Source organism: Denticeps clupeoides, chromosome 8, assembly GCF_900700375.1.
Source record: "Denticeps clupeoides chromosome 8, fDenClu1.1, whole genome shotgun sequence".
Classification (NCBI taxonomy): domain Eukaryota; kingdom Metazoa; phylum Chordata; class Actinopteri; order Clupeiformes; family Denticipitidae; genus Denticeps; species Denticeps clupeoides.
In genome coordinates this window covers 13,018,258-13,036,859 of record NC_041714.1, presented here as the reverse complement: position 1 = coordinate 13,036,859, position 18,602 = coordinate 13,018,258, and the positions used below count along the sequence as shown (strand labels likewise).

Below are 18,602 nucleotides of genomic sequence, written 5' to 3'. Positions count from 1 at the left end.
GTCTTTTTCACTTCAGTAAAGATTAGACAATTTGACTTTTATCAGAGTCCTTCTCTATCACAAGTGGACTGCCTTTCAATAACGTGTCTGTCTCCTTTCCTGCAGACGGCCATTTCCTGCTGGGGACCGGGTGACATTTAATGGGAAGGACTGCCTGTGCCAGCACTGTGTCCAGCCTATGTGTCCCACACCTAAAGACATCAGCATGTCCAGCAGTGAGTGTCTGTATGACGCTGGCCTTATATTACACATTTATGGCATTTAGCGTTTACATTTATGGCATTTAGCAGACACCCTTATCCAGAGCGACTTACAATCAGTAGTTACAGGGACAGTCACCATGGAGCAACTCAGGGTTAATTGCCTCGCTCAGTGACACAATGGTTGTAAGTGGGGTTTGAACCTGGGACTTTGAGGACCTTCTGGTCTCCTGATTCATAGGTGAGGCCATTACCTCTCCTTATATCAAAGCTTTTCATGGATGGACAGCAGTTTAAAGTTCCATGCAGGTCTCTATTTATAGCTGGTCTGTTATAATGACTGGTTTCTGACCAGCTTAACTTGTGGTCAGTGCACAGGTCATGTTTATGGGATATCACTACATTTCACACTTGAGGATTCAGACTTTAGGATAATGAAAGGTTCTGCAAACAACTTGCAAACAACTTGCAGAACCATTAGCCTTTACATTAACAGTCTGACTACTGGCTGCCCTCAGACGATGGGTTTAAGTAGGCATGAGAGGAATGTTCTAGGCTGTGAAAAGCTGAGTGCAGAAATAGGCGAACCAGAGCGGAGTCACACCCTGCATCCCAAATCCCGAAACAGACAGAACATGCAAGTCATCAATAACAGCAAAGAGGTACAGTCATCATTATTTTATTACATTTATTCATATGTCTTAAAGATGAATATTATCAGCACATGTAGCAGTCTGAACACTTCATCCATGCAAACCCCATGTTAGCGCTGCTGTATCATTTTAAAAGGATCACCTTCTTGATTAAAACAGCAATAACTGCTTTTGCTAAGAGAAGTGTACAGCTCAGTTCATTTTGTGGGCAGTTCTGATATTTCTATAGGTGTCTGTTGTAGATACATTAAGTACAGACTGAGTTTGGATGAGCAATTCCATAAGTGAAATCAGAAGTTTGGAAGGAAATTTCCCTGTAGCCAGGCTGCCTCCTCTGACTGTTGTGTTTGGCTGAACCATGCATATGCTCGGGAAAAACATGCTAAAGTCAGTTGTCCAAACAGAGCAGCAAAAAACTGTTCTGTCAGCGTTCTCTGAACATTCTCCCGCCGTTCCTGTTTTCTCTTCAAAGCCTTTTTTAGTGCTGACGGGAAACAAACTCACTCAGCAGACCCAATGGTGCTGTCAGCCAGCTAGGAGTTTATCCCCCTTTGAGCCCCTTCGGTCCTCTATTCTTCGTCTCCCTTCATCTTCCTCAGCTCCCTGCAGGCTCACCCTCACCTTCTGCATAAACAGTTGGCTCCTGTCTACCTTCATTTACCTTCCCTGTTCTGTCTTGTGATTGGCTGAGGCGAGAGGACTTGAAAGTTGGTGGGGTCAATGCAGAATAATGGAAATGGAAAAGTCAGCTGTAGGTAATGCCGTGATGGAGCCATTCGGGGCTCTGGGATGTGGACAGCGTGTTTCTTAGTGAATGAATCCACCCAGCTGGGATTAGCGTAGAGCCTCTGCAGTAATTAAGTTGATTGAAGTCATTAATAAACAGGAGTGCGAGAAGGCGGAGGGTCCGGATACCTACATGACAACCGCCTGTCTCGGCGCAGTCAAGCGATTCTCATTTCAGAGATTGACATGAGCACAGAGGCCCATTGTGTAACACACACACACACACACACACACATACTCACACACTCTCACTCTCTGAAAACAGCTTTTTGTTATGGGCCATCTTTCCTCTACAGGAAATGATCGGTCACTGATGAAGGTCCGCAGTGTGAGAAGAGCACAGATCTGGCAATGGGATGGGGTCCCAGAAAATGTTCACATGAATGGTGGTCTCTTATTGGTTCCTGGCATACATCAGCTTTGATTAAAGTCAGGCAATATAAAAAAATATCTCAACATATGATTGAATACTGTAAGATAAATACTTATTTGGAAGAGTGATTAATTACTCTCATTAGCCTTTAGAAATGACGATAAAGCCTATATACCGATAAACCACAACTTTTTTTTTTTTAATTAAAAAGTGTGTAGCTGATCAGAAACTTATATAATCAGTGAACTGTATAAGCTGATAAAATTGTCCAGTGCAGGTGGACATCTGTTTGGGTTCTGCTGGGGTTCCCCTAGGAACAGGACTCTATCAAACTCTACCATCGATGATGGATAATTGGATTGGATAAATCTGAGGAGGGGGTTATCTTAGAAGCCTTAAACACTCATTTGGACCAGTAACTGTAGCCAGTAATATATTTGTCTATTGCCTTATGCCTTATGTTATGCCTTTTTACACCTAGAATTATGGTAATTATCATAAAACTGCTATTATATACACACACACACACACACACACACACACACAATCTTTTAGAGATTTCATTCGACTTTCAGCAATTGAACATGACAGTCCAGGTTTATTTTAAGCAGAACAACCTTTGCACACATTCCAGACATTACCCCTTTTATCACCGCTCAAGCCTCTTTGTGTATGTGTGTGTAATCTAATGCTTTTGGCCAGCTGAATCTTGTATTTGGAACCAACCATGCAAGTTGAATGAACAGCGATTCCCATGACCAGTGACTCATGCACATGGTTCAGGTACAGCTTAGCGAGTGTCAGAATAGCCTCTGACTGCCCTGGAGGCTAAATAATGATTACACCGCTTATAACCATGCTTAATGAGCACAGGGTCACGGCCCCCCCCTAGTGGCAGCGTCGGGTTGGTACTTAAGTTCTGTGTTGGTTCCCTAAAAAGATTCCCCCCCTTTAGATCTGTTTGTCAGAGCAGGATTACAGCTGGATCTGGTTGAAATGATACTAGACAGTATTTGCTGCTATTTATACAAAGCTTATTGTGCTCCTTCTGTGGAACCACACTGGGTGAAGGATGGCCAGAGGCATGATGGATCTGTGCTCACACATGATGGTGTGTTTATTGATGAGCTTGAAGATAAGAGCAGACATATGGTCAGTCATCTACATGCATTGTTCTCAGAGTAGGATGACAAGTGATGAAGATATCTAGAACTTGGAACTGGACCTTTGTTTTGGGATGCAGAACTCCCAGTATACTAGCCATTAAAAGCCCTCAATCTGGACAGATTTGAACCCTGAAGAGCAAATCGTGCTTGGTGGAGGTCTGGAGGTATTCTGATGAATTATCTCTTCACTGTGTGTGTGTTTGTGTTTGTTTCAGATTGCATAGGCTGTGGTAGGGACATTAAGAACGGTCAGGCCCTGCTGGCGCTGGACAGGCAGTGGCATCTGGGCTGCTTCAAGTGCAAAGCCTGTGGGAAAGTTCTGAGCGGGGAGTACATCAGCAAGTGAGTTCATTTCTCTTCCCTTTCGGACACGCTGCTTATCAGTCTCCTGTCAGTCACATCCTGCTGGTATCCTGTTTTTTTTTTCATTACTTCACCCTCCCTTATGTGTCTGCTGCAGGGACGGCGCCCCCTACTGTGAGAAAGATTATCAGATCCATTTCGGGGTTCAATGTGAGGCCTGCCACCAGTTCATCACTGGGAAAGTCCTTGAGGTGAGTAGTCCATTATGGTTCTGCCTTGCACAGAATGACCTTATTGAATGACCTTTGACCTTGTTCTACCAAGTTGACTGCTGGTAGCTGAGTAACTGAGTATTGGCTGCTGGTGTAGGTGAGGTGGTGGAGTAAGTCTGTAGCACTCGTGGTTCTTCATTTGTGAGGTTCTGTGTTGGGCTGCTGTACTGCTCTGTCTAGAACTATTTCCTAGGCGTGCCGATGATGGTGCTGCTGTGTGCTCATGGGCTCGCTCCATCTCTTAAATGAACATCTGCAGCCAAGAGTCACTGGGGAAGGGTGGGGGTCCACCCTGTTACACACATACACACACATACACACACACACACTGGACTCTAAACCCTTAACTGCGCTCTGAGTTGATGACCCTGTGTGCCGAGAGTTCTGACGTTAATGCACGTCTCCAGAGATCAGTGCACACTTACACACACTCCCAGGACACGCCCCCCCCTTTGCACATGTGCCCCTCTTATTGGCTGTAGCCCAGAAGGAGCAAGGGAGGAGGAGGGGAGCAGGATGGAGATGGGAAAAGTTCTCAGGAATGTTTGAGAGGGATAGAGGGGGGATAGCGGAGACAAGCGGAGGGAGAACAGAAGGACGTTTTGTTAGCACTGCACAGGCATGGGGGTCCACGCCAGCAGACCGCCTCAGGTAAGAGTCACCTGCGTCTCGGACCTCATGTCCCCACTGGCTGTGGTTTCACTTTGCAGATTGCATATTCTGAATCTTATAGAATTACAACCTCTCAATTTGCAGATTGCACATTAAACCTCACGGTTTACAGCGCAGGGTACAGGCGACGTTAACTCATAATTTTGTTGCAATGCCTCATACTTTCAAAACTGAGATAATATGGTAATTGTAGTTGGAGGTCATATTTTGTATCACAGATTATAGCCTCAAATGATATATGATACTGGATTATGATATAATATTCAGGCCAGATTCACTCCTGTAACCTGTGGAACGGTTGGTTATTGGACAATTTAGTGCAGTATTCATTAGTATATGTTCTCCAATGCTAATATCGGGTGTGTCAGTGTACATATTGTGGTGATCCATTGGTTGCAGCATGGAACTGGTGTGTGTTTGTACCGTGTAGGACAGCATCTTCCAGTCCTGTTACTGTGGGATATTCTTGCTGCATTCATTATTTGAGCCTTGTGAAGGTGGCCTGGGGTCTTTGTTATGATGTTGTATCTGTGAGCAGAAACCTTCATGTACAGATACAGATGCTTTCAACACCAACAAAACTACTTTTTTTAGTTTAAAATCTATCGTTGGTTACATTATTACATGTTGAATATGAATTTTAAAAAAATTGCAAAATATTTTGGTCATCATAATTAGAATAGGTCTAGTCGTATGTTAAGATCTTCTGATATCCCTTTGGAAACATGTGGTCCAGCCCTTAGTTGTGACCAGCAAGGTTCTACTGATGGATTTTGTCTTGTATTAATCTTGTGTGTGTGTGTGTTTGCTGAATTCCCCGTTTCTGTGACACATAACTGAAAACAAGGAGCATGACTATTGTCCAAATGTACGTGTTCAGGCTTGGATTCTTTTACATCCCAATGCTGAGTCTTGTTGTCTCCAGTATTTCCCCCTTTTATTGTGGTTCTCCTCTCTTTCCCCCGTTTCTTTTCTCTTCCACACCCTTCCATCTGGTCTGAAGCTGCTCTACATTCCCTTGTTGTTTTTCTGGGAGTTTCTCTGGATGAAATGCCAGGGGAAAATGATGCAATCAGACTAAGACAGATCGCCATGCTGCGGGAGAGAGAACATAAGGGTGGAAACAAAGGTTCCCACTTTTTTTGAGGGGTCTGTTGTTTACAGATATGATGTTACTGAGTCTGGTTGCTACAGACACGGGGACTTGTGTGCTGGTTGGAGGTCATGTCTTTATGAAGTCATGCGTTTCTCGGTCAGTGCGTCATAGCAGAGGAGGATAATGGGATACAGAGGAAGGGGCCAGTGAGCGAAGCCCCCGCCCCTGAGTACGGCATGAAGGATCACTGCATGAGGCTGTGAATCTGAACATACGACCCGGTACCTGCACATATGTAGAACGATGAGAACAGGAGAGACACATGAGAGAATGTCACCGCTCTAATCTCACAGGATGCTTTGCAGGCCCCATATGACAGTTCTGAATGGATTCCAGACGTTTTTCTGTTTCTGTTCAGAGCATGGAGAGAGCAATGGAAACATTCACTGCCGCATTCCTCTGTCTGTATGTGCTTCATTCAACACAGCCTGCAGAGTGCTCTGTGTGTGTGTGTGTGTGTGTGTGTGTGTGTGGGTGTGGATACCATAGGTTTCTCCAACAGTGAAATTTGATGCAGAGGAGACGGATCTCTGAGCAGAGATTGGCCAAAAACACAAAGAGTCTTTCACAGAAAACACACATATTCATACACAATTGCATTCACACAGATACACACACAAGGTCATGGGAGAACAGGAAGCCATGAAACAGGAGAAAGAGCAGGGCAGGACTGAACACCTGCCCGGCTTTTCCACGGTCTCTTTCAGCCATAGTCTTCCTTCACAGGTTGATTTTGTTTAGGCTTATATGTGTATTGACCCTTACCCTTTGACCTGTTCCATAGGCAGGTGATAAGCACTACCACCCTAGCTGTGCACGATGCAGCCGATGCAACCAGATGTTCACAGAGGGGGAGGAGATGTACCTGCAAGGTGAGCACCACAGAGAGCCCTGCGCCCCACTAGCCCACTTTTCATTACGTTGTTAAGATTCAGTTGCATGTAATGAAATGCATGTCAGAGAAACTGATTTATACCATATTCTATACAAGTTCTAAAATAGTAAAGACAATTCAATTCCTTAAAAAGGATTTTCATGCATTAGCAATTTTAGACTTTTTAACCTCTGGTGGAACAACCTGCCCTCCTCCACACGACTAGCCGAGACTATCACCACTTTTAAGAAGAAGGTGAAAACCCTCTTATTCCAAAAATATTACAGACAAATTTAACACATACACATGCATACACATTGAACAAACAAATACAAAATGTATAAATACATTATAATTTTTCTTAGTCTAGCACCCAACACTCTCCGAGCATGCTCTTCAATGACAAGTCTAAGCCTTATCAGTGCTCTTAGTTTGTATACTCGATATTCTATAGAAATCGAACGAGAATTGCTGGTGTCTTCCCATTGTAAGTCGCTTTGGATAAAAGTGTCTGCCAAATAAAGTAAAGTAAAGTAAAAGTAAAGTAATTATGATAGTGGATGACTGTCCTTAATTATAGAATTACAGTTATAGAAACTTGCTTGAAGAGTGTTAGCCTAGCGGTTAAGGAAGCGGCCCCGTAATCAGAAGGTTGCCGGTTCGAATCCTGATCTGCCAAGGTGCCACTGAGGTGCCACTGAGCAAAGCACTGTCCCCACACACTGCTCCCCGGGCGCCTGTCATGGCTGCCCACTGCTCACTCAGGGTGATGGGATAAATGCAGATTACACATTTCACTGTGTGCACTGTGTGCTGTGCTGCTGTGTATCACATGTGACAATCACTTCACTTTCACTTTACTTGATTAACTGCATCGATGATTGACCAAAGCCCTCTTCCCAACCAGTCACAACTCTGGAATGCACTCTGGATTAGAATATTGGTGTACAAAATTAAGGAGCTTTTTGCTTCCTGAAGGGGTCAGTTATGCTGTGGTTGTGGCCTAGTGGACCCACAATCAGAAGGTTCCCGGTTCAAATCCCAAACTGCCAAGGTGCCACTGAGCAAAGTACCGTCCCCACACACTGCTCCCCGGGCGTCTTTCACGGCTGTCCACTGCTCACCAAGGGCGATGGGTCAAAAGCAGAGGACACATTTCGTTGTGTCAAAGTGTGCTGTGCTGCAGTGCTGCACAATGACAATCACTTCACTTTCACAGCTAGAGAGGTTAAGTTGCAGTTGACATTAAATAAGGCTGCTTTGAATATGCCATTTATAAGATGCCCTTATCCAGAGCGACTTACAATCAGTTGTTGCAAGGGACAAAGTGGTAGTAAGTGGGGTTTGAACCTTGACTTTGTGGTCTTCTGGTTCAGAGGCAACTGTGTTATCCACAAGGCCAACCCACACTTCTCATGTCTTGAAGTTTCTTGCACCTGAGCTGTTCGAGACAGCTCAAGTCCCAGTGCACTGATGTTTTTTTTTTCTCCCCCTCCCTGCAGGATCTACAGTGTGGCATCCAGACTGTAAGAACAGTAGCAGAGCAGAAGAGAAGTACAGGGTGAGAACCCCACCACCGGTTCTTCCTTTTTTCTGTCCGCTTTTGTCTTATGTTTCCCTCCCTGCAGCGGAGAGCAGTCTGGGCGCACCAATGAGGGCCAAACCCAGCCCTTTCTTTAAATTAGCGATGGCAGCATTTACGGCCCCTGCCACGCTGCTCTCTGATGCATGTCTCTTCGGTCTGATTCTCTTTCAAGCTTTTGTCTCTGTACTTCTCAGTGTTTTGTGTGTGTGTTGGTGTGTTTTGTAGTTCCTGTATTTTCTCTCTTGTGGTCCTCACTAGGCATGGCAGCGGCCTAAACGGAAGCCCAATCCGTTTGAAATGTTTTACCCCTCGTCTAAGATAAAGAACCCCAGTCTGAAGGGCCGACACCCTCAGAGTAGAACAGAGGTTTGCAGACCCATGCAGTTATTTCTCTGTCACACATATACACAAACACGCAAACTTATAGCTAGCTAGCATGCTTGTTTCATGCAGAAGTCTGAAGGCATTGATATTCTGGGATTTATTCTGTGTGTGAAGATTTGTTTCACTGACACCCACATCATGCACAAGAGCAGCACCCATCACAAACTCACCACTGGATGCCTCTCAGATCTCACCTCAGATCTTCAATACTAGTCCGTTTTCTTTATAGTCACAGAAATTGCAATGAAAGAGAAGGCTTGACCTCTTTCAGTTCTATGCTTTTATTATACTTTGTTCAAACATTTCACTATTCAAAAATTTCACTGTGTGCACCGTGTGCTCTGCTGCTGTGTTTCACAAGTGACAATCACTTCACTTTAAACAAACAAACAAACAAAAACAAGACACAAAATGATTGTGTTTCATTAGATTTGCTCAATTTGAAATTATTAGTGAGCACCTGGCTGCTAAAGACCTGCTTCATTCACATGGTTTCTGAGAAATGGGATACTTTCAGATGAGACATTAACAATACCGTCATCTATAATAGATTTGTCTGATTACGAAAGTTGGTGGAGGCTCGGGAACTGTTCCTTTTGTCCTGATCAGTGAAAGCATAGAACTAAAGGATGTCCTTTTCCCAGTGAATGTACAACAGATTAGGCTGTTGAGTAACATGCACTTGCTTTTTAGGAAATAGTTTATTTATGAACCTTTATAGATTATCTTTTTCCATCTAGACATGTTTTAGACGGATTGGCTCTGCAGATGAATTCATACTGGGAAGGGCATTACAGATCTGATTTCTCTGTTGCGAGGCATTATATGTGCACATGTGATGTCATATCCTGTGCCCTTCCCCCTTCTCCTCCCCTTCACAGCTCCTTCCCCCTTCTGTCACCTCCCTGCAACAATCAGAAAGGCAGGTACTGTATTCTGCTACTGTCGTCATGGCCGCTGTTACATGATCACACCAGCAGGGGGCTTGTGCACAGTCTGTCTGTGCACACACGTTGCCTTTAACTGCTGACCTGGAGTCTGGAGCTTGTGCCTTTCTGTCAGCAATGATAATGACTGGGAGAGAATGGGAGGGAACTGGTCCCAGAGCAGCAGTTAAGGTGGAACCAGAATCTCATGCTGCACGCTCTGTCTGCTGGGCATATAGAGTTGTGTGATGGACTTTATTTATGTGGACAGTTTTTGGGTTGATGGGTTTTGGGTTTAATGCGCTTATAATTGCTCTGCTGTGGGTATGCGGTCTCAGTTACGGGACTCTGTCATCTGGTGTGTATGAGGGTGGAGGCTCCTCAGTGGGTGATCAGCTCTTGCTCAGTATCTGTAGCAAACTCAAACTCAGATACATATTGAGCCTTATGAGTCAAAAGCGCAGTAGCATTAAGAACAAGATGCGTTCTGAGCACGCTTTGCATTGCCACACACACTGCATCGTGATAAAATACCACTCTACTAGTATATTAGTCCGAAGTTCGCTTTCTCCAGAATCATCCAGTCTAACGGCACCTTCTCCTCTACCTGCAGACCACCCGGTCGTCATCTGAGAGCATCTGCTCACGACCAGGCTCCAGCATTGCAGGGTCCCCTGGTCACACCATCTATGTGAGTCCCATTCACCGCCGCCCCCTCAGCCTGCCTGAGCTGCTCGACAAATACAGTACAGCAATGGCCAATGGACCAATGGACCAATGCCCCTCAGCTGGATATGTAGAGGCACCATGCGGCCCTCCCTGGACCACTGTGACTCCTTGACCTCACAAAACCAGCTTCTCTAGTAGCCAGAATATTGTCATTTAAACTCATGCAGACATAAACACACTTCTTCTATCGCTTTTGTGCAAACATGCAAACTGCTGTTGTCCTGCATCATAACCTCTGGTGTTTAAAACTAATTTCCATCCCACCACATCCCAGCTGTTTGACCTTGTGACCTTGTGCTGTGAATTGCTCCTGAATGTGTGGGTGAACACTGACCCCAGCTCAGCCCTAATGTACTCCTCTTTTCTCCTTTTCCTCTTCCTGATCCTCGTCCCTTCCCTTCCCTTTCATCTGTGTCCGACCCCCCCATCTCCTTCAGGCAAAAGTAGACAATGAGATCATTGATTACAAGGATCTAGCCGCCATCCCCAGGGTCAAGGCTATTTATGACATAGAGCGTCCAGACATGATCTCCTACGAGTCGTTCCACTCCAACACCTCCACCCTGGACCACAGACAGGGCAGGCAGAGCCCAGGAGAGGTAACCCACTCGCATTCTGCCCCCACTGCCCACGTGACTCGGCGCTTAAACCTGCCATTTGCCTGAAACACTCGCCTCACCTCTGTCTTAGACTACAGTGCACTATGGGAAAATATTCTTGTCACTCTAACTCTGGATGAGTTGATTGGAAGAACGGCGGCCTTTATGTGATTTTTCATACTTCTTTGGAAGAGTTAGGGGATTGCATGTGGTTATAGGTTGTGTGTAGCTTTCTCAAGCTTTGTGTAAATCCTCCTCCTCTTTTTCCTGTTAGTAAATTTTACCCATAGTTTATATAGAGATTAGTGCCCATTCAATACGTCTGTGCTGAATTCTAATTTGAGGATGTTACTCTGCACCTGTCAAACTATCCTGTCGGTCAGAATAAGCACAGAGCAGCAGATTATAATCCTCAGACCCCTCTGTCGACAGCTTGTGTCAGCCAGACGGGTGTGCTCGCCCCTGCTGGAGATGCGCGTAAGTGGGCTTTGGCCCTCCCCTGCTAGAGGCCCACCCCACCCTCCAAGTCCAAACCGCTGTAATCGCCATGCCTCGCCCTTCACTGCCCATTCCCCGCTGATGATAAAACACACTTTCTCACTGCTTCACGATCCGCACTGCTTTTAGGAACACCCCGCCCGTCCTGCAAGGACGTCATTTGTTTTGGATGTGTCCACTTTGTCACTCTGTATGTCTTTCATTTGTATTTATTATATGATGTGTATTTTTCTGTAAATGGAGCTGTCTCAATACTCACTCTGCTGCCTTGCTCCTACCTGTGCTGACATACATTTCAGATAGATGTGATAGTTTTTAGGATATTGCATTACTAATCAAATATGAAATTTGTTTTCCATTTAAGCCCCTTTTTCATATTAGTAATTTTCACTACTATAACCATATCCTTGGCTTGGTGAGACGTAGCTGTCTAGCATGTCAAATAAAAAGACCTACACCACAAATGAAGGCAAAATATTGCTTTGCTATCTTTGTTTAAACATTTTAAACTAAATCATGCATTGCATTATTCTGTTTCTATTGGTGTTATTTTTAAAAAGTGGTCAGAATCAGAAACGTTTATGCTGTCTGACATCTGAGATGGCATCTGTCAGCTTTTTCTGTTGACCACTCTGTATAGAGACAGACCCTGTGTGTTTCATCACATGCACTGTTCTTGACCATAGACATGTAAACACTTTTCTATGGAATCTGTCTGATGACTGGTAATGCATCACCCTCATTAAACATTGTCATGCTGTACCAGCTTCTGACTGCAGTATCTGTAGTGTAGCACCCTCTAGTGGACAGGAGAAGACTTGTTTGACCCTGCCTGCCCCCACACATGCGCCTTAAAATGGTGCCCTGCATTCCTAGGCTTCTTTTATCACACCAGTTATTAAGGGTGTAGTAGCATAGTGGGTAACACACTCGCCTATGAACCCAGGTTCAAATTGTGTCCCTGAGCAAGACACTTAACCCTAAATTGCTCCAGGGGGGACTGTCCCTGTAACTACTGATTGTAAGTCGCTCTGGATAAGGGCGTCTGATAAATGCCATAAATGTAAGGCAGGTTATGCCATTTGAGATACACATTTTAAATGAAAGGCTGGTGCTATTACAGATTTGCTCCTAAAACCCTACTTTTTGTCAGAAGATAAAATACTTCTCACATGGATGAGAGTGACTCAATAGATGGCTGACTACAAATATGAAATTAATGGTCATTTTGCAGTAAAACATGTCAGGTAGCTAATTAAGACCACATCTCCTCCACCTACAGCAAGTGAGATCTGGAGGTGACACCTCCCCGCCGGTCCAAGAGAGTGTAAGTCGGCATACCCCTTGATCGCCGTGCATACAACTTTATCTGCATCTCTTCCTAACACTTCTGTTCTGAGTCCGTTAACTAACATATCTAAGTATTTTTTCAGCATATATTTAAATCTAAAATACCAGAAGTCTGTTAGCTTATTATCAATTTTTGGCTTTTCAAATAAGCATGAAAAAATATGCACATATACGACATTACCTGAAAGTCCTTTAAAACAGAGAACCAATGATCTGAGTCTTTCATTCAGCAAAAGAGATCTCATGTGATCCAGGATTGGCCCAATTTTAGCATAATTTATCCATGTTTGAAGTTATGTGCTGAAGTTCTCTCCTTTCCCGTTCAAGTTAAATTGAAGTGCATCTCTGCTATGTAGGTGTTTTAATTGCATAAGAGTAATGTTGATAACTCACAACTGGGGGTTGAGGGATGTATTTGATCTTTTAAAGTGGCGCTGTAGACAGATTTTGGATAGTCAGATTTTCTGTCACTGTCCTCAGACGCCAGCACAGCAGCCGTCACCAGCAGAGACAGTAAGTAGGCGATGGCCTGTGTTCTGCCTATTCTCTTGCTCCCTCTCTTTCTCTCTCTGCAGTCCAGCTGTGTGAAACCTTAGCTGTAGCTAACCTATCTAAAGATAGGGCCATGTGCTGTCTGTGCACTTGGGTGTGTGTGTGTATGTGTCTGTGGTTTGACCTTCTAGTTGTCTTAGGGAGGAGTCATTCTTTACTGTGTGGTTCCATAGCAGAATGTATGATAGGAACAGTTCTGTAAGACTTCATGTTAAACCACAATTTAATGGGTTGAAAACTCAAACCCATTTGCCACATGAATGCACCGGGAAGTTCAGTATACATCACTTAGGGACTTAAAACTGCATAATACTGCATGAATAAGTTGGTGACATCTGTCTCTCCATGGGTCCTTATGGCTCAAAGCATCATGGATTTTACCGTCATTAGACCCTAACAGAAAAAAAAAAAATTTTTTAATCAAGTCCTTCTGTTATCTTTGCTTGACTCCTTTCATAACTATAGACCTTCTGGTGTAAAGCTGGTTTGCTTCAGGTCATAGGTTGCTGGTATCTCCGTCCTGGAGTGTTGTATGTCCAGCCTGAGGGACATACAACATAACCCCTCCCTAACATCCTGTGTATTCCTGCCAGACTCTGCTATTCATCACTTCACATACCTACTGCCTCCTTAAATACCCTGTCTTCATACTGGAGGTTTCATGCATTTTTGTTTTTTTCCCCCCTAGTCTCCAAGGACCCTGTCTCCCACCCCTTCGGCTGAGGTTAGCGCTTGTTCTAGGCTTCACGAGCCCCACTTAGACAAACTTCATTTACACACAAATTTTATATTGGCAGTAAATAGTGACCAATTCATTTGAAAATTGCTTCCCAGTTTTCACTGGTCAATGTTCTAACAGTGGTCTGTCCATCGCAGGGTTGCTATGATATGAGGGATCGCATCATACAGAGATCCACCAGTCAGGGCTCCATCGGGTCACCGGTATACAGCCGCCACAGCTACACACCTAGCCTGTCCCGATCCCCACAACACTTCCACAGACCAGGTGAGTCTGTGACCTCTGACCTATAAGTGGGTGTGTCTGGAAAATCCCCCCTCTTCTCTGGCTTCACCAAGCTTCTTTTTCCTCGTCCACTAACATTCTCCTTCCCCTGTCTCCTCCTCTATCCTGCCTTCCTCTCCTCCTTCTCCTCCGTCCTCTTCCTCTGAGCTGCTGGCAGGAATGCTGAAGCTCTCTTCTTCTTTGCGCTCGGGCCCCAATGACACCCGCCCCACCTCCCCTTTCCGACATCACTTCCTCCCTCATATCAGAGGTAAGACCCCTCCTATCACAGTCTGGCCCCGCCCTCCCCTCACAGACGTTCTCTGAACTGTGGTGCTTGCTGAAAATGGCTGCTGCTCCATTCACCTTTTCTTCCCTCTTGTCTCCTCTTACAGACTCGTTCTACATTGGTACGTCTTGGCTCCGCAGCTGCCCCTCTACTGTCTCTTGTTCATACTGTACATGTGCATGCTGGCCACCAGGCTCTGAATGTGTGTGTGTGTCTGGGCCCATTCATATACGTTCAGTGGCAAGGCTCCAGCTACCTCCCAAAAATGTCCCCAAATCCTGCATGTGCTCATTTGGGCCAGGATCCTATGTAACAGCCATATCCTCTGGGTGTGTGTATATATGTGTGTGTGTTGATGTGTTTAGTGGTGGAACTTTTTTTGTGTTTATGACGGTGCATCTCCACTGGAGTGAAGTGAAGGGTTCTGGGATTGGCAGCAGTTGGACGTAAACAAATGAATTATCACTAATTCATCAATTTGCTTTACAAACCTTAAAAAAAATACAACATTTGGCTCCAGTGGGAATGTCTAAAAAGGAATCAGCATGACGCTAAATTCACTTCTCTGTGTCGTATGACCATCCCAAAAACACATACACACAGACACGCACACAATATTTTACATGTTACCTTCATGCCACGCCCACCCTCTTCCGTCTTCCTGTCTTTGTCTGTCAAGGGGCCGAGCCCTGGAAGTCCCATCTGTCCATCTTCAGCCATGTCTTTTGTTGACCTTTAACCAAGATTTATTCCAGCATTTTTCTCTGTTTCTTTTTCCCTCCTTCTGTTCTACCTTTCCTCCTCTTCTTTTGTGGAGGCACTGAGCCGTCCAGTGGGAGGAGCTCCCCTCTCTCCTCCCGGCCGACCACTCCGACTCTCTCTCTGATCCCCAAACATTTTCACATCCCAGGTAGGAGCTGGAGCGGCCGAAAGCCCCCCCCTCCCCGCCTCTTTCTCTCTTTCTCTCTCTCTTCCCCTCCCTCTCTTCATGTACATTTCCCTCCCTCCCTCCCTTCTCCTCCTTCTCCACAGATCTTCCTCCTCATTATCATCATGGTTTTTTGTATTTCTGTATTTCTGGGTTTCCACGGGCTCTTAAGTGCTGTTCAGCCCATCATCTAGTTATTTACATCATTCTGCCCTGTCACTGGTGCGATCACGAGAGTAAAGTTCATCCCAACTTTTCCTTTCTCACCGCCGTGTCTCCCACTCCATAATCTGTGGCGGTAACTCCTGCGTCCACTCCGGCCCAACTCATGTCTCCCTTCACTGTGTTTCAGACCAAGGAATGAACATGTACAGGAAACCGCCGATCTACAGGCAGCACGGTACGGAGGTTTCAGCCCCGCCCACACGCCCAACAGTAACAGTAACCCCTCCTGCACACCTCACCTGTACTACAGCAGGGTACATCCTCATCCCACTGCATGGCCTCAACCCACTTACATTTACCTGCCCAGAGGTGTCTTTGTGAATAAATGCTGAAAGTGAAACGATTCTCTAAATTCACAGATCAGTTCGATGCGATGAAGCTTTTGCTATTTTTATATTCATATACATCATGCATGTGTAATTTTTGACTGTGGTAGTAAAATGACCACAAAGTAATGAGTATGAATGCAGCAGCTGTGAGCACTTCATGTTGCCAGATTAGGCATGTTACCGCCAACTGAAAGGTTTATAGAATTTGTGTGTGTGTTGTTATGTTGCATATTGTACCACGCCTTCATGTGGGGTCCATGATGTCTGTGTCAGTGTGTACAGTCTCACCATCAGATTTGATTGTGTGTGTGTGTGTGTGATCTCATTAATATGTGCCCGTGACCATCTCACATTTATGTGTAAGTATATATTTATAAGTTCTTCTCTCTTTAGTCAACTTTTGACCCTTCTTTTGGCCCTGAATTTCCTTCTGCGAAAAAATCACAGAGATAACAGAAATTCCAGCATAACGTTTCACACCTTCTCTGTTGCCTGGACTTCGAACTAGGTCTAATAATTGTGGGTTGTGGCTTTCTGCCGGTGCATGTAGCATGTTTCACCAGTTTACCTGACCCTCGGAGTTTCATCAAATGGCCTCTTGTGTTCAACATTCAATCGTATTAATCCCTCTTTAACGCCAACTAAAACCTGACTCTATATGCTCCGCACTACACCGAGTCTCTCTTTGCTTTCGTTCGGTACAGTGCTGGTCAAGGGAAGCTGCACAACAACGTACACCTCATTTAGGACTGGAGCCGTGGTGTTTCAAGGAGCAGAATAGTTTTTTTCTTTTGAAGCAGTTACTCCTGCTCTCGATTCAGCACCTTTAGCCAGTATCTGTCAGTCAGGCCTGTCAGAAATGTTGCGCTTCTCCCTGGCCAGCCCTGAACCTGTAGCCGTTTATCAGCCAATCACTGATCGCCTAGTTCCCCCCTCACAACACCAATCCAGATCCAGCTGCCATGGCAGCCCAAAGCAAGTCTGCTGATGACATCATCAAATCCGCCAAGTTCCCCGCTGCTCACGCGCCCAGGCCGAATGAAACGCCAAAGATTGAGACAGACCACTGGCCCTGCCCTCCCTCCCTCGCCGCACTAGGTAGGCTCCTCCCATGGGCCCAGTGGGACTGCCCACCTAGCTGATGTAGGCTAGCACACACGCTGACTGAATTCCCGGGGTCACTGTGGTCACAGCACTGGTCATTTGTTTGATTTCCCATTTGAACCGTATCTTCATGCTTGTTATGTGTTATATTTTAGGTATGCACAATGAATTCACAATTATTCACAATTAATATTATGAATCAAAGAATAACTTTTTTTTATCAAGGTTGTATATTTATTAATTAATTTGTTGATTGATATATTTTAAATAGATTTTAGTGGCCATTTTTTGACTGATAGCCTGTCAATGGTCCCTGACAGGATCAGATGGGCGGAGTCGTCTGAGGGACGAGGAAGATGAGGAACAACAGAAGCGTAGACAGCTGCAGGAGGAGCACCTTAGCAAGGTCTGTTTTAAACAGACACACACACACACACACACACACACACACACACACACACACACTCTGCATCTACACATCCATATCTCTCTCTTCTCTGGCTTCAGATCCAGTCAGGCCTGGGGAAGCTCATCCTGAAAGAGGAAATGGAGAAGGAGCTGAACAGAGAGAGATATGGACGCTCCACCCAGCGCTATGACCCCCAGTACTCCAACTGCACTGCAGGTACAGTACTGCACTGACTTTCTCAGTATGTGTGAATGAGTAAATGTGAAGGTGGATATTAGACAGACTCACGAGCTCCACCTGCAGGACAGGGGCTGCACTTTCAAGTACAACGACTCTCAGGGACTGCACCTAATTTCGTTGTACTTGTTACAATGACAGTAAAGATATTCTGTATTCCTGTTCCCTGTTCCTGGACACGTCACAGTATTGGCATAATAAAAAGAGAAATGAAGGCTGTTGAGACTGGGGTGTGTGTGTTTGGGGGGTCCTTCTGTCTTTCCAGATCCCCAGTGAGAGATGACCAATCTTACTTAAATTCACTTCCTGGACTCAAGGTCCACATTTTAAGGAGAGAACTGAGCAGAAATGCTTTACCTAAATCTGAAAGTAATGTGAAAGTGAAGTGATTGTCATTGTGAAACACAGAATAGCACACGGTACACACAACAAAATGTGTCCTCTGCTTTTAACTTAAGTGAGCAGGGGGCACCTTAGTGGCACCTTGGTGGATTGGGATTCGAAACGGCAACTTTCTGATTACGGGTCTGCTTCCTTACCTGCTAGGCCTCCATTGCCCCAAAACTTGGTTAGAGATGCCACAAAGTAGATGGCAATGCCTTAACAATATGTGTGTTGAAGGCCACAAGGGCCTCTTCCATCCTTGTCAAGGGATGGAAGGGATCTCCTTTCATACAACACATCTGATGTGTGTATCTACAGATCCCAACTCTCCCACCACAAAGACGTCTTCACTGCCTGCATATGGACGCAATGGTCTCCATCGAGTAAGAGAAGTGTGTGTGTGTATGTAATATTATATATATATATGTTCAATAAATGTATTTATTTATCCCTGTGTTCACAGCCTACTGAGTTCTCACATTATAACAGCTATGGAGATGTGAGTGGAGGGGTCAGAGGTGAGCACTTACACATTTCTCCTTGTGAAAAGTGATTGAAAAGTGACCATTCTGATTTAAAAATTGTTTCTTTTTCTCACTTGTGATCTGTACTCGGC

At 45.0% G+C, this 18,602-nt stretch overlaps 1 protein-coding gene and 1 non-coding gene across 47 annotated transcripts in view; one reads left to right on the top strand and one right to left on the bottom strand.

Annotated features, from left to right (window-relative positions):
* Positions 1 to 18,602, top strand: part of ablim1b (actin binding LIM protein 1b) — a 56,588-nt gene that overhangs the window by 34,528 nt on the left and 3,458 nt on the right. For 6 of the 46 annotated variants that reach the window (XM_028989832.1, XM_028989816.1, XM_028989823.1 and 3 more), the window contains exons 4-26: positions 106 to 215; positions 3,394 to 3,520; positions 3,639 to 3,732; positions 6,366 to 6,453; positions 7,958 to 8,016; positions 8,299 to 8,406; positions 9,306 to 9,350; positions 9,964 to 10,041; positions 10,517 to 10,678; positions 11,111 to 11,155; positions 12,459 to 12,503; positions 13,007 to 13,039; positions 13,767 to 13,802; positions 13,955 to 14,084; positions 14,260 to 14,352; positions 14,477 to 14,491; positions 15,188 to 15,280; positions 15,651 to 15,698; positions 16,804 to 16,950; positions 17,277 to 17,362; positions 17,464 to 17,581; positions 18,305 to 18,369; positions 18,450 to 18,504. In XM_028989832.1, coding sequence (XP_028845665.1) covers positions 106 to 215; positions 3,394 to 3,520; positions 3,639 to 3,732; positions 6,366 to 6,453; positions 7,958 to 8,016; positions 8,299 to 8,406; positions 9,306 to 9,350; positions 9,964 to 10,041; positions 10,517 to 10,678; positions 11,111 to 11,155; positions 12,459 to 12,503; positions 13,007 to 13,039; positions 13,767 to 13,802; positions 13,955 to 14,084; positions 14,260 to 14,352; positions 14,477 to 14,491; positions 15,188 to 15,280; positions 15,651 to 15,698; positions 16,804 to 16,950; positions 17,277 to 17,362; positions 17,464 to 17,581; positions 18,305 to 18,369; positions 18,450 to 18,504 — 1,880 coding nt within the window. Of the gene's footprint in view, positions 1 to 105; positions 216 to 3,393; positions 3,521 to 3,638; positions 3,733 to 6,365; positions 6,454 to 7,957; positions 8,017 to 8,298; positions 8,407 to 9,305; positions 9,351 to 9,963; positions 10,042 to 10,516; positions 10,679 to 11,110; positions 11,156 to 12,458; positions 12,504 to 13,006; positions 13,040 to 13,766; positions 13,803 to 13,954; positions 14,085 to 14,259; positions 14,353 to 14,476; positions 14,492 to 15,187; positions 15,281 to 15,650; positions 16,212 to 16,803; positions 16,951 to 17,276; positions 17,363 to 17,463; positions 17,582 to 18,304; positions 18,370 to 18,449; positions 18,505 to 18,602 lie in introns of those variants that run through there. The other 40 variants (XM_028989813.1, XM_028989839.1, XM_028989818.1 and 37 more) reach the window with 36 other exon arrangements.
* LOC114796272 (U6atac minor spliceosomal RNA) lies at positions 18,163 to 18,283 on the bottom strand. Its single transcript, XR_003750663.1, has one exon. It is a non-coding gene; the product is annotated as a U6atac minor spliceosomal RNA (small nuclear RNA).